This window comes from Gallinula chloropus (genome assembly GCF_964237585.1).
Source record: "Gallinula chloropus genome assembly, chromosome: 17".
Lineage (NCBI taxonomy): Eukaryota > Metazoa > Chordata > Aves > Gruiformes > Rallidae > Gallinula > Gallinula chloropus.
In genome coordinates, this window is record NC_140102.1 from 14,471,825 (window position 1) to 14,494,308 (window position 22,484).

Below are 22,484 nucleotides of genomic sequence, written 5' to 3' on the forward strand. Positions count from 1 at the left end.
CCCTTAATTTGCTTTGCTTTAGCTGTCCTGAATGGCAATTAGCTTTTAGACCTGAAGAAGGCTGAAGAATCTCAAGTTTGAGGAAGATGAGGAGTAACAATAACTGTATTTTCCAGGTGTCTCATATGTCTTTTCCTTCTATATTTTTCTTGAACTTTTTTCCCCCCAGGTTTTGATTACAAGTGGAAGGCAGGTCTTTGAAATATAGGATGGCTACTCACCAGCTCTTACAGCCTAGGCAAAAGAAAAAGGTCTCTAAGGTAAAAACCTTGATGTGTGATGCTGCTGACAGTGTTATCTCTCAGTTTGGGACCTGGCACCTCTGTGCCTGTGAGGTGGGAACAGATTCTGTTGTCTGTGCTGTTCTCAGTTAGATGATTTCCAGCTTAGTGAGTCCAGGAAGATACAGCACAGGGCTTTGACATATGTTTGCCTGAATAAATGAAGACTCATTAGGAGTGCACAGAGCTTTATTAGCAGGGAGAAAAGCAACTAATAGAGGAACTAAATTTAGTATACTCTCCACCGAGATTGTTCATGTTAAAATTGCAGAGTGTTTAGTATTTACAGCCAGTGTTTACATCGCAGCGCTGGCGCTGGTTTGACTCCACAAGTAACTCTCTAGAGCTTAGCTGGCAGGAAAGTATACCCTTCCTTTTTTAAGGGCTGGGTGTCTGTGAAGTGCAGGCATTGGTGCAGTGGAGGGGGTGGGAACGTTTAGCTGTGACAAAAGGGGAGGGAATAACCAGTGCAGTCTGCTGCTGAGCAAATCAAGCTATGTGTAAAGATAACTGTCCTGAAAGCGTTCAATCCCACCCACGTTAGACATTAGGCTTCTCTCTGCAGTATGAAGGCAGGAGAAATGTTAAAATTATGTTTCCAAGTTACCTTTCTTTTTCCACCTGCTGAGAGTTGTTTCTAAACCTAACACTAAAATGGTGCTGGTTTTGTTGTTTTGGCTTGGTTTTTTTTTGGCTCTGCCCTTCTTTTTCAGGAATTGTTGCACTTCCCCAGCAAAGTTACTACTGAGCAGCAGTCTATGGTGGTGGTGAAAAAGCTGCTGGCCACCTCTGTGTCCTGCATAACATACATGAGAGGGCTGTTCCCAGAGAACTCTTATGGAACTCGCTATTTAGATGGTAACGCTTTCAGTCTGTGCTGAATCCTTATTTCTACTTGCTATATTTTAGCTATAATGTGCTTTACATTTTAGCTTCCAGCTGCTTGTGTAGGCCTGAGTTTAGCTGATGAGGAAGCTAGCTAACCAGGCCTTCTCAAGTCTGGATGCAGACAGTGCTTCTGCTTCAGAGAGAAAGCATAGCAGACAAACGAGTTGTTGGCCACTCGTGACTTTTCTCTTAGAGTTTCTTTTGATTTATAACCATTCCTTGGCATTGCCAGTCCTGAGAATCATGTCTCAAAGTCAGGAGATTTATTTAAAAATCACTAAGTTTTAAAAAATTGACTTGGATGGGTGTGTTGCATTTCCCCTTGGATTTTTGAGCCCTCCAGGTTCACATTGTGAGCTTTCCCCATGAGATAGTAAGTAGTTTGTTTGTTTTGCTGGGTTTATTTTGGTTTTCTGTGAAAACCTTCTCACATAACCACATGTGCTTGGGAATCAAACCTTAATAAAAAAAGAGAACTTTACAAGCCAAAGTCTTGTAATAGAATCACAAGAATTGGCCATGCTGTGGTTGATGGACATCTTTACATTCATGTGAGATCTGCTATTAGGGTGTGAAATGTCTTTCTGTGCATTCCAATCAATTTCCATGTTTTCACATCCATAGTTCCTTATCCTGGAATATGGTCACAGGGACTCAGTTGTGGGCACAGGAAAACCTGAATTGGTTCTTGATTACCCAACCCTGAAAAGCCACTGGTCTGCCTAATCATATGTCAGGTCTTTCAAGTGCCTTTTTCATCAGGAATATTAACATCTGGTCTGCTCGTGCCTTTGAGGGCTCCTTGTGTCAGTCCTAAGGTGTTAATAATTTTCCCCTCATTTTGCAGGCCAGGTTTCCTCTTGCCATTCTGAATGTTTATTCTGTGTGCAGTCATTTCTGTCAGGTGGATGTTGAAGCCTGAGCTCAGAGTGAAGGTGCTGGTAGGGAGTGGAGTGGAAGAGAGGAGGGAGGAGAGGACAGAAATGTTTCAAAATTAAATCCCTAACTTTAGCACTTCTCTGGGGAAGAGCCCCGAGCATCTGAGTAAAGCTTTGACATTTAAAAACTTGTGTCAGCACACCTGGGACTCGGTGGAAAACCAACATTTCCTCTCAGGCAGCACCTCCAGATAAAGCATTTTATCCAAAAAAGGGAGGGTGACTGGCTTAGTTTCAGTGTTTGCCCAACAGCTGCGATAAGGGTTGTAACTATGTGCTAAATCTGGTTTTGCAGACCTCTGTCTAAAAATTCTCCGAGAAGATAAAAGCTGTCTGGGATCACTGCAGATAGTCAAGTGGTAAGTGAGTAACAGCGAAACTAAGACAAGATTGTGCTGAATAGCAAGACATGTACCCCTAGAATTCTTCTTCCTGGCTTTGAAAACACTGTGCCCAGTAGCACTGTGGACTATGCCAGTGCAGCTCCTGCTGCTGCAGTGCCTGTGCTTGGCCCTGTGCATAAGCAAGACAGAATTAGCTGACCAGGATCATGTGAGCTCAAGGTCTGTTGAAGTGTTGACTGCTGTGAGGTCATGGTCAGGCCCCAGAGCATGTACAGGCAGTGTAGGTACAGAGAGAGGGAAAAAAAATCATATAAACAGGAGGGGATTCAACTTTTTAAAAGGGTAGACAATGGCAGGACAAGGGGAATGGATTAAAGCTAAAGGAAGGAAGGTTTAGATTAGATATTAGGAGGAAGTTCTTTCCAGAGAGAGTGGTGAGGGGCTGGAACAGGCTGCCCAGAGAGGTGGTGGATGCCCTGTCCCTGGAAGTGTCCAAGGCCAGGTTGGTTGGGGCCCTGGGCAATCTTGTGTAGCTCCAGGCCTGGAGGTTGGTGGCCCTGCCTGTGGCAGGGGGGTTGGAGCTCTGTGATCCTTGGGGTCCCTTCCAACCCATGCCATTCTATGATTCTGTGAGATGGATTCCATCATTTACTCTTCTCTGGTTTCAGTGTTCTTGAGCTCCTTGCAGGTTGATTTTTAGCATGTGCAATATTTTATCTCCCTGGCTATCGAGTGTCTGAGCATCTTACGACTTTCTTGTGCGATATTTAGGATGTATTTCAGAGTTGGCATGTTCCCAACAAGCCAACGAGACTTTGATGTACTCAGGAGATACCTAGCTGCATATCCTTTGACTCAGAGAGTAAATATCTGACCATTGTTACCTCAAATAATGTTTACTACTTTGAGAAAGTCCATAACTATAAATTATGCATCAGATAAGAAACATTTACAAGACCAGACATGTCGGGCTGCGTTGAGATTGAAGTTTCAGCCAAGCTCTGTATGAGGCCAGTGGGAAAAGAGCCATCAGAGATCAAGCTGGGGAGCCAGAACAGAGCAGCGAGCCACTCAGAACCAGCCTTAGGCCATGAATCCTTGTCTTCCTCAGGATTTAAGTGGGCTCTAGGCTGACAGGATATGGCTCTACAAGTATAAACAGTGTACAAACACAGAAAGGAGGAGGGTGCCGTTATGATGGTTGGCTTTACGAGCCCAGAATGTTGCTAGCTCTCTTGTCTTAATTCCAGAAAAAAAAGGGGAAAAAAGCACTTTGAACTGTATGTAATGAGTGTGTGTTTACAGATCAGGAGATAAATATTGCTGCTTAGTATTAACATGTTTTTTTCCTGGCAGGATTCAAGGTTGTTTTGATGCTTTGGAGAGGCAGTATGTAAGTTTTTATTTTTCATGGTTTTAATGGAGTTTCCTATTTCTTCATAAAGTATGTCCAAAACTATCTTGCCTTTCCTGCTGTAATTTTTGTAGTTGTCTTGCATGTACATCCACACATTCACAGCTGTTGGGTGGGGGGAGGACCCTGCCCTGAGAATACACATGTGAGAGTTGAGATTTTATTCCTCCTGCTCAAATATTGACCACTGTTACTCTCCAGACTTGCCTGTACATGGTGTGTGAACTAAGTTGCTGCCTGAAGTGGTTTTCCCCTAGTCCTGTGCTCTGGAACGTTTGGATAGAGACACTGCCAGTCAGGACTGAGATCTTGATCTCTACGCTTGTTTTCATGAGAGAAGTTCTTCTGTGTTTCTGCTTTCCATCATCTCCTTTCCCATGTCTTTTCTCCTCATCTTCTCTAACACTCCTAGCTTTTCCTCTTGGGTTCAGAATTTACTGGGTTTATTCAAAAGGAATTGCTCATGTAAGGTATTTAACTGGTTCCAGGATGAAATCAGGTAGTCAGTGATCATATTCGTTGCCTATTCTCACAGAAAAAAACTGCTCTGCACAGGAAAAAGCACCAACTGTTGCCCTCTGTCAGCACTGTTCATCTAACCAGCTCTCATCTAGATCAGATGAAGTGATGTTGGTTTCATCACTGATGATCAGATGGGCTCTTAGGCGTCAGTATGCCTGTCAGTGTGCATAAGATAAATGTTTTGGACTCAGTGTATTGATTGCTAACAGTTCCATGAGGTATTTAGTCCTCTGCTATTTTTGAGACATTTAAATTAATTATTATTTAACAGAGACTAAGTTAAAAATGGGAAATACTTCATGCATGTTCTAGGATTTTTTTCAATGTCCCCGGTATGTTTTCTTGCTGTAGGGTAGATAATATAGGGGGAGCTTCACAGCAGAGAGCAAATATCAGTCTTCAGTAGGGATGGGTGCTCTTGGAAGAGGGTTTGACATCGGCATAGGTGTATAGGAAGAGTGGGAGTGAGAAGCCTGGGCTTGCAGCTGGGAATCTGGGTGGGAAGCCCAGCAGGCTGGCCACTAGGTGTTGCTGATGCTGTGCTGTGAAGGGGCCTCCTAAAGGTTTTTAACTCGGCTGTTAGCTATCCCTTCGCTGAACGCAGGCAGTTAGGTTTTGGATAGATCCTTCTTTCCCTTGCCCGCTCAGGTTAGGTTTTGATGTTGTTTTCTTTTGTTTTCCCTCCTCAGCTACACATTGCCATCCTCACAGTAAGTAAATGAATGCAAGGAGTTTTTCTTCCCTCACCCAGCTTGAAACAGCAATGGAGTCAGGGTTGGGTCGACCCATCCGTGCCTTTTCTTAAGGGGAAGTCACAATCTCTGTGGTTTTTAATGGGGCTCTGACCTTTCTCAAATATGGTAAATGTGAACTTCCTAGGCTGCGTGGGAATCTTTTGCTCAGTGTGTCAGCCTTCTGACTCTGAGGCCTTAAACTCCAAGTGCATCCTTAAACTCCCAAGAAGCACTTCCATGTCCTTCATATCATTGCTTCCTTTAAACTCTTGCCTCCACCCTTGGAAGATGCTTGTGTCTTCTCCATTTCCCCCTGCAGTCCTCCTTGTTAATCTGATACCGAAGAAACCACACATTAGTGGTTACATAGCAAGGCTTTTGCCCTGGTCCTTTGCAAAGCCCCAAGAGCTATGCTATGCACCTATTCTGTGCATAATCTGGGTAGTTAAATCTCCAAGTCAGGTGAGGGTTGGAATGGGAATTTCACCTCATTCCTCCACAGTTACACCCCATGAGTGGCTTTTACCTGTCTTTGAAGTGGTAAGTATTGACTGCTGATAGAGGAATGGCTGAGAAACAGCCTGATCCCATGCTAAAGATAGTACAGTCTCTGCTGTAAAATGAAGATACTGTGGTTTAGTCACTGGTTGGAGTTATCCCAGGGCAGAATGCCCTCACTGTGCTTTCTTATAACAGATTTACACCAATCCCAAGGAACCGGAGGTAAGAAAGAGCCTTAATTAATCTTTGAGGCAGCTGAAGGCATGGGTGAGTAGATTTGTATTCAGAGTGGGCTTGTAAGCTTAAATTCTACCCTGACATAGCTGTTTGGTGACCCTGTTTCTCCTCTTCTGCCTTCGGTTAAGAATGACAGCTCAGCGAGCTGGACCGTGATCAAACGCTCCTGCCAGGCACTGGGCTGTGGGCCCGTCCAGGGCCTCAGGCAGGGATGTTCACAGGCAGCTAATGGGCATGTCAGGCACTTGGGTTTTCTTTCCCCAAGGGAAGAAGTGGGAAACACAAAACCATTCTTTTACAAGCCATCTTTTTAACAGCACTGTTGGAAAGAGAACTGGTTGGTTTTTCCTTCCAGAGCAGTTCAGGACAGAAGTCAGCAATGGCTTCAGACCTGGGATGTGTGTTTGGGTAGTGCCTGTACTTACCCTTCTGCTGTTCCCCATCGTGTTCCTGTTCTGTTGGCATCTACTTTAGTAGCATGACCTGTAAGCAAGGTGCAGTGTCCCTGCTGTCTCTGCAGAGCAGATTCTGCATTCTCTAATGGCTGCAGCATCTTTGCTCACCTGATAACAGTTCTGCTGTGTTGCATCTCAGCATCTGGGGCAAGAGCAAGTTTAAACCCACGTCAAGGCTGGGATTTGTAAGGAAGGCTCAGAGTTAAGGGCTCCTACTAATTGACCTCATTGCCTCTGGAAAAAAGTGCATTATAGGCATGGAATAGGACTACAATAGATTCTCTCTCTTGTGGTGAAGTAGTCTGTTCTTCCTAATTAGTTTATTCTTTAAAATCATAAGCAAATCCCTTCCTTTTAAATGGAAAATCATCTAGTTTTTTAATCTCCCTTGGAAAACTCTGAGACCAGTGAGATCCGGCAACTTTTGCCCATGCAGTATTGTTTGTATTTCTCAGTAGGAAGAGTCCTTCAGGCTCTGGTCTCCACACAGCACTCTGGGCCAGGCTTCCCTGCAACCTGGTATTGCCTGGGAAGCCTCATGCTTTTAATTTTAGTGAGGGAGGGCAGACAGACATTGTGATGGTTGGCTCCCCCAGGTGCCTCCTTAGAGGTTTAGGCTGGGGAGTCAGGCCCACAGAGGAAGTGGAAGGAGGAAGCAGGAAGTGTGTCATTTCTTTTTGTGAGTCTTTCAGCCCTAGGTAAGCTCTGTCAAGAAAATTTGCTGAAGTCTGTGCAAGCAATAATAGAGTTACAGCTGTCATTGTGCTGGTAACGCTGTGCTCTGGCATCAGGGTGTGCAAGGACACGGCTAGGTTCAGGGTGCATCTTTAAACTTGTTCTTGTAAGAGGCATGATCCTTCTTCTCTCCTCTCTTGTAGACAGTGACCGAACTGTATCAGTTCAAATTCAAGTACAAAAAGGCAGTGCCCCAGATGGACATCATCAGGTAATCGTTTGGTTTTATTTCTCACAATTACACTGTGTAAACTGTGTTTGCAAAGCATTAAGAGGAAACTGCACTTTACTTTATGGTTAAAGCATGCTTGAGTCGTTCAGCAGCTGTGAATATCATTAGAGATGAGGATATTCACCCTACAGGATATGAACTGCTGAGCTGATGAGTAGAAACACTGTTACGTAGCACAGTGAGGTCCTTAGTGCACCAGAACTGAGCTGTAGAAACAGTGCCTCATGGGGGTAACGATGAAGAAACCAGCCTGATGTTGAGCTTGCTGCCATCTCAACTAATAACAAATGTTCTTCCACTTCCACAAGAGAGCCCTGTGCTCTCAGATGAAGATTTTTCAGGTTTGATCCCTTTCACCATGATCCAGCACCAGTGATTTTTCTCCTTGGGCATTTGCATACGTGTATTTTGCTCAGGCAGCCTTGTGTGGGCGACCTGAGAGAACTTTCACTTATGATGCCTGAGTTGATGCTTCAGAAACTTGTGGCAGGAAGCAGCAACTTTTTGCATTTGGTTGGGGTTTTTTTTGCACTCTGTTAGATGTTTTCAAGCTGTGTTTAGTAGGCCATAATCCTGTGTGGTTTCAAATAAAGGCTGTCAAAGGCTGTTGGCTATAACCAAAGTTAAGAAAAATAATTAACCTGGTTTTAGTTTGCTTCTGCAGTCACCATTGGTGAAAGATGGATCTTTGAACATTAGAACCTGCCTGTACAGCATGAGAGCTCTGCTGTCTTGTCTGCTCCTCAGGAAGCTCCTGTCATGTCCCACTAGTCACTGTTACTCTCAGCACACTCACATAATTTGTTGTACATGGCAAAGTGATTTTGTGTTGGGAAAACCCAAGCTGTGTCTGAGTCTGGAGTGTCCCATGACTGTATGCTCTGTTTCTGCTTTGAAGCTGTGGTTAGTTGTCCTCACTACAATGGGGGAAAAGGAGAGCTGTGGGATTCAGGAGAGGAGAGAGAGTTCTTGAGTACTTTGGGGTTTTTAATCAGCCTTACTCTGATCAGTCATTAGTTTCCAAATGGAACTCAGCATCCCTTGGTGTCCACACGGGCTCTGTGGCATTGGATTCCTGGGCTCTGCTCTCTCTCCTCAGCGACTGACACCGCTGTCATGGGATTATGTGTCCCGATTCTGGCATCAGTCAGAGTGTTGTGTCATCTTTGCTATCAGCTTCTTCAGCTGATAAAATGGCTTTTATACACCTGCAAGGGTTATTGTCATGCTGAGTTAATCATTCTGTGAGAGAGGTTTTGTGGGGCTGCATCACTGTATCTGAGGGGTAAAGGAGAACTTCTTCCTAGATGGTCTCTGTCTCATTGTAGATGGATTTTGGAGGAATTCCTTGCTGTGGATCCCAGTCCTACAAAGAGGTTCTCTCAGCTACCTTTTGACCCAATCCTGCATCATACTCACAATGTTTATTCCCATATTGAAACAGTTCTTTGCCTGGGTGATTCCTATGGAAGTCTCACCTCTAGTTTTGCTCATACTCTTCCCCTTACCCATTCCTATTCCGCTACTCACAAGACTCATAAAGGTGATGTGTAAGGGAAAGCCTACCTTCCCTTTGCTCCACCTCAGGCTTTGCCAGCATTCTTCCTCTCCCTCAATGTAAGTTTCTGAACATACAGGATTTAATCTGATAGCACAGTGTGCTCAGTGCAGAGTGTTGCTGTTGGCAGCACGGAGCCTACCAACCCCTTCCCTGCGTACCCTGGGAATTCAGGCTGCTCCACAGTCACTCAGTTTTCATGGCCAGCCAAGAAGCTTCAACTGGAAGGAGAAATCAGTCTTAATGGAGCTGTTCCTTCTTGTGGTTCAGTCAAACTGTGAGATTCTCTCTGTTCTCTTAAGTTACTGCTGTTGAAGCAATTTGTGATGACTGTGTCAGAGATGATCCAGCCTGTACATCGTGTCATCCACCTGCCAGTGGCCTTCCAAAGGCATACATTTGTACTGAAGGAGCTCCCTTTTTTTAAGGCCCCTTCTCATTGCAAACTGGGAAAGTTTGGATTCCTTAGTCACACAGTGACTCATGTCGTCCTTCTTCAACCATCTGAAGTCAGCAGGCTGAGCTCAGCTGCTGTCTCCTCTACCTCTGTAGTCAGGAGAAACAAACTCCCCCGAAGGGCGATTCACCCCGCTTCTGTTAGACTGTATCTCGGTCTAGACTGCTTGCTTAGACTAGCCAGCTGGCATTTGGATGGGTGAAGGAGGTGAGAGGAATGCCCCTTAGTCACTTCTGAAAAATGGGCTTCTGAGCTTGTTTTTCTTATGTGGAATTGAAGTGAGAGCATGAATGTCACTCCTCTTCAAACTGCAAAATGAACTTTGAAAATAGCCCCTATGATGAATCGGCTTTATATGGGATTCTCACCTCATTCCTCTCATTCCTGAAATTGCTTAGGCGAAAGGCACTTGTTTTATGGTCCTTTGATCCAATTTAATCATGTTCAAACAAGTGAGTCATGACATTTGTATAATGGGGTCCATTGCCCCATCGACAAAGTCTGTTCAAATGTAAATGCTGTGCCTCTTAGTTTAGAGCTGTTGTTTTCCTGATGCCACCCCATCCCTGGAGTCTGTTTCACTTCCCTGTTTATCTGGAAATTACAGAAGGCATTGTAGCCTTGGTGGTGGTTTCAGAAGAGTCAGTGGGCACACTGTATGCATAATTAGATCGTGAATATTCATGAGTGAGGAAAACAGATCTGTTATTCTTCTTCTGATTGTAGCAACCAAGTGAACGTGGTGAATGGGGTGTGCAGTGAGGATGTCAAACAGACCAGCAGGCTCCTGATCCGTAAGCTGTACCTGTTAATGCAAAACCTGGGCCCACTCCCCAACGACGTTACCCTGACCATGCAACTCCTCTACTACAACGACGGTAGGTGGAGAGCAGTGTGTGCTGTGGGGAAAAACCATCAATTCCTATGCTAATCTTGAGCCCCTGTGCAGTGAGTAAAGCATGGAAAGGAGAAATGGCAGGAGCTGTTCACTGATAGCAGCAGGAAATGGTGTAAAACATAGTAAAGCCTTCTGATATTCAGGGATGGCAGATGTTTTTTGAGGAAGGGTTGCACTGCTGTGTAGGAGGTACAGCCGTGCAGTATGAAAAGGAGACCTCCTCCTCCTTCACAGTTTGTGTGTGTGTGTTTTAAGGAACAGGCATCCTGCGTGGATCAGGTTCTGCTCCAGAAAGTTGAGCCCACTAATGGTATCTCTACATCCTAAAGTCACTATTTCTTCAAGCTCCCTGATAACAATTGCTCAGCTCAGTTTTTCCTCTCCCTTCTTCCTGAAAAAAAACCCCAACAAAAAACCCAAAGAACTTTTAGTGGCTGAAGCTGTTACTTGGGGCCAATATCTGCTTCTTTATAAATCCCCTTTCTCTGACACTGGTGGGTTCTTCTTCCCTGTGCAGTAACTCCCAAAGATTACCAACCCCCAGGCTTTAAGGAAGACGTCACCGCTGGTCACCTGTTGTTCAATGGCGATCCTGTCAACCTGAGAGTAGGGTCATTCTCCACTGGGTTCCACCTCATGAAAGTGAAAGTGATAACTGAAAGGAAAAGAATGGGGACAGACAAATGCAACCTGATCCGGAGAAACGGCCCTACTGAGATCTCCCATCAAGGGTTAGACTGTGATGAAGAGGAAGAGGAGAGGAGCGCAAAGGTACAGAAACAGCTGGAGGAACTGAGTTTATCTAGCAAAACCCTCAGAATCCTGGTTTAGTCAGGGTGTCCCCTCGTTAGGCTTCAGCTTATTTCTGCTTGTGTAGGGCAGCAGACTGGTTGGTGAGCCATAGGCATAGAGTGAATGTCTTTCCAGCATAACCAGTGACTTACTGAGCCCACTATGTTCTCCCAGAAGAGGGCAGTGATTATACAGCCACACAACACATACGTGCGCACACACACACACACCTGCACACAGGCTTACACAGGGACAGGCACAGAATGGAGAAACTGCAAAGAGTTTTACATCTCCTCTTGGTGCTTCCCAGGACTGAGCCATGTTTTGCTGTTTAGCTAGGAGGGGTTCTTTCTGCTTCCCACTAGCCCTCTGAAAGTTGTGCCTTGTGGCTAATTTAAGCATCTCTAGCAGATAATTCAGAACATTTCCTTACACACCAAAGTATGCCAGAATTAATCTCCAAAATGATGGAAGGGGCAGCCTGGACTGGTAGCTCAGACTTGATTTAACTTTAGGAGGTCAGTGCCAGGGAATAAACCCCAACACAACTAGGTCCTGAAGGTGGGAAGCAATTTAGGTCAGAATTCTGTCTTAGAAAATGTCTCTCTTGAAAGACCTCCAGGCAGCCAGGAGGCCAGCCGCATCCCAGGGTGCACCAAGCCACGGCATGGTCAGCTGGGCCAGGGAGGGGATTGTCCCACTCTGCACTGTGTTGGTGCAGCCTTGCCTCGAGCACTGGGGTGCAGTTTTAGGCACCACAGTCCAAGAGGGACACAAAACTTAGGGAGGAGGGCAGAAAGGTTGGGGAAGGGTCTGGAGGTGAGGTCTTACAAGGAGAGGCTGAAGTCCCAGGGCTTATTCAGTCTGAAGGAGGCTGAGGGGAGACCTCGTGGTCTGTGGCTTCCTGATGAGGGACAGCGAAGGGGCAGGTGCTGATCTCTCTCCTCTCTTTGGGGACCTGGGATAGAACCCGAGGGGATGGTGTGAAGCTGTGACAGGGGAGGTTCAGGCTGGGTGTCGGGAAGAGGTTCTGTACTGAGAGGTGGGTTGGGCACTGGCACAGGCTCCTCAGGGAAGGGGTCACAGCCCCAAGCTGGGCTGAGGGCAGGAAGCATCTGGACAGTGCCCTCAGTGCCCTGCTCTGGCTTGGCTGGGCCTGTGTGGAGCCAGGAGCTGGGCTCCATGTGCCTGATGGGTCCCTTCCAGCTCAGGAGATTCTGTGATTCTACAGTTCTGTGACCTGTAGGCTTGGGAGGAGGAGAGCCTGGCCACTGAGGAGCTGTGAAAATCTCATCCCTCACAATGCTGGGTGTATGGATTTCCCACCTGGGCATACTTTTTATGTTGTGCTGTTAAGACAAAACATCATTTGCTTTACAGAATGACCCTCTCCCTGTCAGAGCAGATTCAAGTGAGCATGGAGAGGACAAAAGTGACACCCATCCAGACCGGAAAACAGAAACATCTTTTTCCTTTCAAAGTGCAGGTAAATGTCCAGTTTCAAAATCAAAGGTGCTTTTGCTCATGACTAGCTTAATATTTAGGTGTTCTTGCTTCTTTTGACATGGATGAACAGAGTTTGTTGGGCTGTTTGAATTTCATGTCAGATCAGATTAAACTCTAATAAAGGGCTTCTCATACGTGCTGGGTTTGGTAACAGGAATGTTACATTTTTATCACCATCTTTCTGCCTCTATCTCAGTGGGTTTTCTCAGATATGGAGGAGATGCACCACTCTCAATACTGAGTTATGTTATCTGCCTTTGCACCAAAAGTTCTCTTCCTTTAGCTGTTACAGTTTGGTTTTGCTAACGATTTCCATATATGAAAACACACCTGAAAATACAGAAAGGAAAAATGTGCCTTTTCTATCACTTCAGTCAACCCAGCTTCTGATAAACCATGCTGTGTCTGACCTTTGAGGCGCTCAGATATAGCCTGTGGAACAATACCATCTAGTGACAAAATGGTAAATAGCATTCCTGACATCCCCAAGCAGTGGAATCAAGAGGCTTGGCTGCCTATGAAGTCACCTTTTCAGGTCTTTCTCCTGCAAATCCTTTGATGAGTAACAAGGGGTGAACTCATAGTGCCAGCTTTTCCACTCTGCGGATAGTAACAGGGTCTTCCTCCTCTAGCTGGGCGCCTCATTTTGTGAAACCGAGGCGCTTTGGGACTCCCCCATCAATTTTTTTTAAACTGCCCAATAAGGTCAATAATTAGTCACCCCCCTGCCCCATTTGACTAGAGCATACGCAGGCATAAGCTTTGTTTTCTTAGAAATCAGGTGAAAATGGAGTTTTAAGTATAATTGATAGAAGCTGTTACACATTCAGATGGCGATTGATTCTGAAATCTCTGTTTCCAGGAATAAACTGGCAGTCCCTGAGAGCAAAGGTTACACGATTCAGATCAGGCATGGGGTTTTGGTAAAGTGGCTTAGTCAGGCTTATGAATTTGCTAATTATTTTTTTTCCAATTAAATAGAGGGTTTTAACTTTGGAGCTAATTTTGATTTGATGTTTGGATTGTAGGTAGAAAGAAGACGGGAATAAAGGAGATGGGCAGGATGCCTCACTCAAGGGCATCTCAGCAGGTGAGGAAATTTTGGTGTCTCTAAGATACAGAGGGCAAGGTGGAACTCATTGCCACAGATCAAACATCTAGGATGGCACAGGATTCAACTAACATTAGGGGATTTGTTGTGCACTATCAGAACACAGAGAGGACGCAAAGTATTACAACATAGGGATAGAAGAGTGAACTGGAAGCATTCAGGAAGAAACTGTGATCAGCTTATTTCACACATCCAGTACAAGAATTTTGTGCTGTTCTTTGGAGTTACACCTGCAGACTAAACGTAGCAGTGTCCCAGGCAGGCTGGCTTACCTCTCTGTGTGTTTTAGATTAAGGTTCTGAAATCACCGCCCTGTTTTAGGTTTGAAAGGCGTGTTTCTCTGTTGCCTAACATGGTCTTCACCTCTCCTTTCTTGCTTCCAGACTGTCTTTACCTGTGAGTCACAGGTACTTACTGGATCTTATCCCTTTTTTGGCTGCCTCTCTAGGACAGGAAAAAATTCTCTCCTGGAGGTGTTGATCTCTTTCTTTTCCCAGTGGTTGTTGGGTCAACCCAAAGAACTAGTGTAGACCAGACATGTCATCTTAGATAAGTAAAGTTATGTGAAATTAATTCTGTCCTGAAGGCTTCCCAGGCTAAACCCTGAGTCAGAATCACAGCTCGAATTCGTGGGCTTGTGCAGAGGTTGTTTCAGTGACAGGGCAAATCTCTGAATCCCCCTGGCTCGATCCTCCTCCCATTCAGATGAGCTGAGCATGGTGTGAGCCTGAGTGTTCGGAAACTGACCCTTGGAGTAGGAAATTGCTACTAAAATCTTCTCCGCCTCTGTTGAAAAGAATCCCGGGGTGTCTAACCCAGACAGCAACTGGAGACTACAACTTAACGTGTCATTCAAAAGGCATCTGTGAAGTATTTGCCTTGACTCTAGATCTTAGAAATGAACTTCTGTGCCTAGGCTGGTATTTTTCAAACTTTAACCACTCTTTTTCTCTGTGTGTGTGTGTGTGTGTGTGTCACATCCTCCAGCTTCCTTCTCATCTTGTTTGTTCTGTCGTCTGTGTGAAAACAGGAGCCCTTTTTGTTTGCAGCTCGTGGTTGTCCCGCTGATTCATGCCCTGACATTCTTTCGGCTCTGTCACGACTGGAAGCGGAGCACCAGGCACCTCTCTCTCTCAGCATGTGCGTTTCATTAGAGTGCAGTAGCAATAGTGAGAGTGTCTGAAGGTGGTGGAAACAGCATTAGTTGCTGAAAAATGGAAGAGTCACTTTATCCGTTGTGTGCTTCCAAAGACTTAAAAAACACTGAAATCACAGGCTCTGCCCTGCAGGTTCTGCACAGCACAGGGTTTTTTTTTTTTCATGTTTTCTTTGATACTATTTTTAAACCGACGTAGCTTAGAAGTTGTCTGATATTTCAGTCAGTTTAGGGAAAACCAAAGTCCAGTCACTAGTTAAAAAGTGCAGATCGTCATTGCAAAGCCAGTGCTAATAAAAATTTGACACTATTTTCCATATGAGAGGGACTTTCCCTTCTTTTCTGAGGGAAGTGGTTAAAACAAATGACCATTGTGTATTCCACTTGAATCAGGAAGCCTAACTGGTGAGAGAAGTTTGTCTTAAAAAATGAGGACAAGCTTGGGTGGATGGGAAGTCTGTGTTCGGTGTTATCTAACAGGGTCAAGTGTAGGTAAGATGGGTAGAAGTAGTCCTGTGGGGTATGAACATGAACACCTTGTTGCTATCCAAACTTCAGTTCACTCAAGTAGAAGTGTTTCCCAGCTGTCGGTGTGTTCAGAGAAGCTCTCTGCTCTCAAGAGCTGTAAAGTCTCCAGAGTGATTTGGATTTGTTTTCTCCTGGATTGCACTGTTTAATTAGCTCAGGGTGTGAGGGGCCTTGGGGAACAACCTAGCCTGAGCTGTGGAGGTCTGCTTTTTTTTGGGGGGGAGAGGGGAAGATGTGAGCCCCAAGACTTGCAATGCTACTGTGTGACTTCGAGAGCATGAGGTCTCCACCAGAAGGGGATCCCCTTAAACTAGCCCACAGAGTGATTGCTCACCTACCAGCACTACAGGAAGGGAATGGGCAGGACTAGATGGCAAGGAATAGGCAAAGGTGGTCTGGGATGGGGACCTGACCTTCTGGTGGCAGTTCATTGCCAGCTGTCTGTGGAGCAGCACCTCAGGGACTTGGGTTTAAAGGTGCCCTCAGTACAGGTAAACACCCAGGCCAGGTGTTCCATAGAATCACAGAATCATTAAGGTTGGAAAAGACCTCCAAGATCATCTAGTCCCAACCATCCCCTCACCACCCATATTACTATACCATGTCCCTAGGTATCTCATCCAGCCTTTCCTTGAACACCCTGAGGGATGGTGACTCCACCACCTCCCTGGACACCCTGTTCCAATGCCCAACTGCTCTTGCTGAGAAGAAATGTCTCCTCATTTCTAACCTGAACCTCCCCTGGCACAACCTGCAGCCATTCCCTCTCGTCCTGTTGCTGGTTATCTGTGAGAAGAGGCTGAGCCCCAGCCCACCACAACTCCTTTCAGGGAGTTGGAGAGAGCAATAAGGTCTCCCCTGAGCCTTCCCTTCTCCAGGCTAAACAGTCACAGTTCCCTCAGTCGCTCCTCATCAGACTTGTGTAACTATAACAATTTGGAGCATCCCAGAATTTGCTGTCTGTACAAGGATTCGATATTCAACAGGTTCTGAGATCAAAGCTGTGGTACCCACAGCCACAAGCTTCTTTTGGAAATGTGGATGAGCCTGATGCTGTTCCTCATCTGAAGTGAGCAGCTTTATTCTTTCTGGTTCCTTGGTTCTCAAAAACACAAACTGTGCTGTTGGAACTGAGTCATTACCTTCCTGACCCTCAGGAAAACTCGGAATGAAAGTATTAAAGGCTTACTTTTACCTAATTGACATGGGGGGGAGGATGCAGGTCTGCCAAGGGAGAAGCAGCTATTCCTGTCCAGTTAGGACTGTAACTGCCCTCTAGTAGTGGCTGGGGAGGCTCTGGCAGAGGGCTTTTTGGATTGGAGAAAAATTGACATGTACTCAACCGGCTTGTTATCTGCAATCTCATGATTGATGATACTTAGGATCAAATGAGAGATTGCCCTTTCCCAGCAAAGCATCTCTGTACTTAATCATCCCGAGTTAGACACCAGCATGTAAATTAGCCTACCTCAGGAGAGTTTTTCTGATTGCATCAGCCAAGGTGTGCTATCTTGCTGGGTAAAACAGGGAATTGCTGCCCACTGGTTTCCCTTAGAGAAACCTGTGATGAGAATGGGCTCCAGCACTGAACTTTAACTTCTTGAGTTCTTCAGAATACTCCTTTACCCTTCTGTGAATCCTTTAATGTTCCTGTCCTGCAAATTGATTTGGGTAAGCTTTGTCTTCATGTAAGCAAACATGTGGCAATGAGCTTGGAATGAAACAGAACTAGAAGATGAGTAAAATCTGACCATGTGGACGCCTCTGCAGGCTTCTGTCTCCCATCAGGAAGCTGTGGGCTGAAGTTCTGGGGTGGTCCATAGAGCACAGTCTCACTGCACAGCGAAGCACCCGTGCAGAGTCCTGAATCACCCCTGAGCAAGCCTGCACCAGAGCTGGAAATGGTGTGGCCCTGTCAGCAGAGCACGAGTCAGTTCTGCCTCCCATGTCTCCGGCTTCGTTAGCGAGCGCCAGACACCGCGTATGCTGCTAGACCGCTGTGGGACATGTGTTGACACTCGGCCTTGTGTGGACATAATCAGTTTGGATCGATGATAGCAGGCCCCTGCCCTGCCATTCACTGCCTGCTGTAGGCGTACTCCTGCCATGCGGATTAGCTCTCCTAACTGGAGCTGTCTGAAAGCTAGATGTCTAGGGAGATATTTGTACCTCAATGTTGTCAGTCAGCGCGGGTTTAGGCCTCAGAGGACAGCCTGTCTGGCCTCCAGCTGTTGCTCCAGTGTAGAAGACTTGGCTACCTGGCCATGGCCTCTTCCTCCGAGGGCCACAGTGGAAGCTGGTGTAACCAGAGTCCTTCATGGCGAGCGGTGTCTGCCGTGTTTGCCGGTGATCGCTCGGTGTCCTGTCGGTGCCCAGGGCCACGGCCATCTGGATAGAGATCCCTGTGCCTTCGCTGAGCTTCCTGTCAGACACAGCTCCTGTCTGAACACACAGGTCAGCGCAAGCGGATTCGGTTGCAGGGTAACAGCTTGGAGATCAAGACCTTTGTTGTCTGATTTTTCCCAGGCAAACCGCTTTTAAAACTGCCATGACAGAAAGCAGTTGAAGGGTGAAGCCTGCCATTGCAGAGCAATAGGAAAGCATTTTTCTGTGGCAATGTCATTATCTTGAACTTTTGCAGTAAAGGCAAAAAAAGAGAAAGGTTTATCTCTAACTGTCTATCAAGAGAGCAGTATCTGATGAGAAGTTCCCAGAACATTTTCTCCTCCAAACCAGCTGAGGCTACACAGACCCAAACAATGAAGAGAGAAAAATTCAGAGATGAGCTTGCCTCTCTCCTTCCTGTGAGCTCAGGCCATTCTGGGAGGAGTGAGACAGGGAGGTCAGGAAATTCCTGGCTTCTCTCAATTCACGTCAGATCCTTAGCTGTGTCTTGGGGCCATTCATCCCTTGCATGAGTTATCCCTGTCTAGTGTGCAGGAAACAGTTTCCTAGTGATCTCCTCATTCAGAGGTGAGGCCCGTCACTCCACAGATCCGGGGACATTTAACTCTTGCGCCCTCAGAGTCCCTGACATCTGCCCCAGGGATGTCCAAGGGAAGACATGGAGCTTCTGTGCTGGCTGCCCTCATGTATGTTCATAACGTATGTGCTAGCAGCCAGACCCTCTAGAGAATTCTCCATGAGTTCAGGTTGGAGTATCCCAGGAGGGACTAAGCTGGGTAGCAGACTGGGAGGCAGGTTTTCACCTCCTCATCCACGATGCCGTGATCTCACAGGAAGGCTTCCAGTTTTGGAGGTGTAGGGGATGGTGATCCTGGGCAGAATGGCCAGTGCAGCAGCATACGGTGTGACTGAGAGCCCTGGGAGAGGTTAAGAGGAGAGGGATTGACAATTGTTTTTAATTGGGTATTTTTGAAGAATTTCTTCTTTTTTTTCTGGAAAAAACCTGTCCATTAGTCCTTTAAATGCTACAGGATACATGAGGCACAGAGCAGGCCTGTGGGACTTCCAGCTTGTGAAAAAGAAATTGCGCTGAACGTCAGAGATTCTAACAGTGAGCTATGGAGAAAGAAGAGCTCTAGCAGTAGTCAGTGATGTGTTGGCATGGCTTCCTGGGGACAAAAATGTGGGCAAGTTTCCACGAAAGCACCACAGTGAGTGTCTTTCATCCTTCCACCTGCGCAAGTTGGCTTTCACACTAACCGGCGTGATTCTCCTCCACTGGTAGAGATGAAAATCAGGATGGATTCCACTGATGTCAGTGCAATCGCTTTACTGGAAACTGATAGGAGACCAGTGGGTTACCCTGCGTCAAGCGTTTAACCACTGCATCCCCTTGCTGAATCACCCGGGTCAGAAGGAGCAGCTGGAGACCGTCATGTCCAGCTCTCCTCAAAGCAGAGTGGAGTGGGTTTCTTGGGACCTTGTTCTGTCAGATGTTGAATATCCCCAAGGATGGACACTCCATCCAAAGCCTCTGGACAACTTGTGTCAGTATTTGATTGTCCTCACAGTAGTAAAAAGGAAAAAACCACAATTGTCTTTATGTTTAAATGGGAATTCCTGCATTTCACTTTGGGGCCATTTCCTGTTGTCCTTTCAATGGACACCACACCATGCCTTGTGAGCCTTGATTTTTGCTGTACTCGGAGGAGCCAACTCCCAGTGAGGAGATGGGAATTACTGCCTTCAACTAGAGAGACAGGGCCAGCACCAGGGATGCCTCAGGTCCTAGGGGATCCATTTAAAAAGCTGCTGGCTTGATTTGTGGTGAGGCCCAGGCTGCCCAGAGAGGTTGTGGAAGCCCCATCTCTGGGGGCATTTAAGGCCAAGTTGGATGGGGCTTCGGGCACCCTGATCTAGTGGAGGATGTTCCTGCCCATGGCAAGGTTTGGAACAAGATGATCTCTGAGGGCCCTTCCAGCCCAAAGCATTCTATGGTTCTATGGTTTTCTGAAAATGGCAAGTGTTTGTTGTGCTAGCGAGTCAATGTCAGTGTTAGCTGCAGCTGAAATCACAGGACACATCAGGCACTGGTTCTCTCTGATTAAAGTTTCCTGATGATGAGATGTCCCCTGACATCTGAAGATCATTTCTCCTTACTTCAGCAGTTAAGTCTTGTATCTCAGTCCTCATTCTTCTGGCTCGCTTGGTGGAACTGGACTTCTTTTGACATTAATGTGCTTCTGAATTTGTCAGGATAGTTACAAGGTACCAAACCAACCCCCCCTTGTGTCCCTGACAAAGGGAGCTCTTCTGTGGGTATAAAATTTGCCAAGTGCCAGACCTCAGCATGGGGCAGGCTGGGGACAAAGAGGGACACAGTCGAACGCGCTTGTGCAATTTTAGCTTTTCTACATAGGATGCCTTGGGAAGCAAAACACATGTCAGGAGAGCTGTAAATTTGCTTCAATTTATGCTGGGAATTTTTGGCTGGGATATGTGGGTACGCTGGGGATTGGAAACTGCGGATCACAAAACTAGGTTCTGATTCTGTCTATCTAAGAATAGCAGTGTAGCTGGTCTGCTCCTTCTGTTTCATCCACCAGTCTGCCTTGGGAAGGCTTTAATCTAAGCCTAATCTATTTTTAGCCTGATATCTTCTCCAGACAATGTGCAGCTGTCCTGTTTTACGCCAGAAATTAGTAACACTTGCATGATTCACAACTTCACTGTATTTTTACAGCAAAAATCCTGTGGCAGCACAGGGCTTTTTTACATGTTGTGCTGTACTGTAAAACAGGAGGGTCAGACGCATTATTCCGTGTTCATGGTATGACCCAGACCCACAACTGCACCTTGGACTCGGAGTCTTGGTGTTGGACCAAGTCTTGGACGTGGTCCCAGGTCTGTTCCTGTCTTTACTGCTTGATCTGGGCTTGTCCTGTTGTCAGTGTGGTCCCTTTGCAGGGGAAGCGTGTGAGTGTCTGCGCCTTGTACCACGTGTTTTTATAGCACCTGGCTCATCACTGGTTGTGTGAGACGAGGAAAAACCCAACACTCATACAGCGCAAGCTCCTCTGTCAGTTATTCGAAGTCCAGCATCCCAGTACATGGGAAAAATTAGAATTAATCAACTTCTGGAGGCTTTGATTGTGTGTTTAGTCAGTGGGAGGGATTTCCGGCTTTTCACCACACGGTTTAGAAGGTTTACTTTCTGGTTAAACTCAAATAAACACACGTAGCATACGTACGTTAGATCTGACTTAATCTCTTTTAGAGCAACATTTCTGGGGATGAAACTTGAGTGTTTGGTTAAGGATGGGACCTGGAAGTTGGACCTAGGGTCTGTTCCTGACTGGCAGTTCCTACGTGAACTCGGAGCTGGGCAGGGGCAGGACAGGACACGTTGGTTTCGGTGCAGTACCTCGCAGAGTTGACACCTTATACGCTCAGTAGATGAATAGTGTTTGGGTAGAGCGCTCGGTGCCTTGCGTAGATGCTGTTATTCTTCTCATCTCAGGTTCCTGTTAGGTGGTCATGCTGCTGGTAGTGAAGGGGAGGAGAACTCTTGGAGAGGAGAGGTGCAGTGGACTCCGCATGAGCAGCTGCTCCTTGTGGCTGTTTCTCCTGCCTCAAAAGTATCCCCTCTGAGTCTGTAGGCTAAATTAGCAGGAGAACCACCTTATTCAGGTGTCTGGGGCTGGGAGACTGGGGATCGTCACTTGGCTTTATTGTGTGGCCAGCAGGCCTGGGTACAAACCCTGCAGCTGTGTTAGCACTGGGGAGGTTTTGGATGCAGTGTTTCCCCTGCTCTGGGCCCTTTGCTCCAAAGAAGGAAGCAGACAGGTTAAAACGATGCCAGGGAGAGGAAAGTAAATAACTGCTTAAAATGCCAGTTTGAGCAGCTGGATATCAGGTCAGGAGCTGTAACAGAGATCCACTCATGGCTCGTTCCTCAAGCAAATACGCCTTGGGCAGCGTTGGGAGTTCTGTCAGCCTGAGCGTGCAGGATGAAGGAGAACCTGCCCGTCCCACTTTGGCAGGTTCTTGTTTTCCCTTTTTTTTTATGGAAAGGAACTTGTAGTTTCTGCATTAAGCAATGTTGTGGTGCTCAGAACGACGAGGGGAGGAAAAACAACTTGAAACGTGACAGAGAGGCGAAGCGAGGCTGTTGCAAACTGCTTTGCTGTGAATCCATAATCAGAGTTGTTTCACACATTAGGAAGACCATTGCTATGCAGAGATTGCTGAGGCCTCATCCCAAGGTCAGATAGAAAGAAAGCCTTGATGACGCGAGCAGGGAATTCTGCAATGACCACATCTTGTAATCTGGGGACCTTGTGCTGGTCTCCAGGATGCGTTCTGGAATAGCTCTTCATTAACTCCTTGTGTTTATCCTGCTTTGGGGATGGGCTTCCTTATGTCTTGTGGTGAAACTGGTGTAAAGCCCTCCTGTTTTGGAGCAGGAGCTCGGTTCACTGTCTTTTCCCTCTTCATTCACTTTACTTTCACCCAAACAAACTTTCCTTTAGAGGCCAAGCTGAAGCAGTGTGCTGTGGTGTGTCCCTTCAGCTCAGTTCCAGTGAGCTAGGAGAGATTACTCTGCCAGACTGTGTGCTTTGTCCCTTCTGGGTGGGCCACAACACGTGTTACTCCCTGTAGCTCCGGATTATTTCTATAAAAATGCAAATATGTTATGTGATAACGAGAGTGAGTTTGTCACTTGGCACAGCCAACGCTTCAACTGTTGTTCTGGCTGGCTGTCTCTCTGTGATCTGTCTGAATTGCCTG

General features: G+C 46.4%; 1 protein-coding gene across 2 annotated transcripts in view; it reads left to right on the forward strand.

The window, feature by feature from the left end:
• Window positions 1-209: 209 nt before the first annotated feature.
• Window positions 210-22,484, forward strand: part of HORMAD2 (HORMA domain containing 2) — a gene marked incomplete at its 5' end in the record, with an annotated part of 36,379 nt that continues 14,104 nt past the window's right edge. For both annotated transcript variants that reach the window (XR_014617691.1, XM_084272139.1), the window contains 11 exons: window positions 210-260; window positions 995-1,139; window positions 2,403-2,466; window positions 3,808-3,844; window positions 5,077-5,097; window positions 5,818-5,844; window positions 7,193-7,260; window positions 10,023-10,174; window positions 10,712-10,965; window positions 12,367-12,472; window positions 13,521-13,582. Coding sequence is in view for 1 of the 2 variants with exons in the window: in XM_084272139.1 (XP_084128265.1) it covers window positions 210-260; window positions 995-1,139; window positions 2,403-2,466; window positions 3,808-3,844; window positions 5,077-5,097; window positions 5,818-5,844; window positions 7,193-7,260; window positions 10,023-10,174; window positions 10,712-10,965; window positions 12,367-12,472; window positions 13,521-13,582 (987 nt within the window). The remainder of the gene's footprint in view (window positions 261-994; window positions 1,140-2,402; window positions 2,467-3,807; window positions 3,845-5,076; window positions 5,098-5,817; window positions 5,845-7,192; window positions 7,261-10,022; window positions 10,175-10,711; window positions 10,966-12,366; window positions 12,473-13,520; window positions 13,583-22,484) is intronic.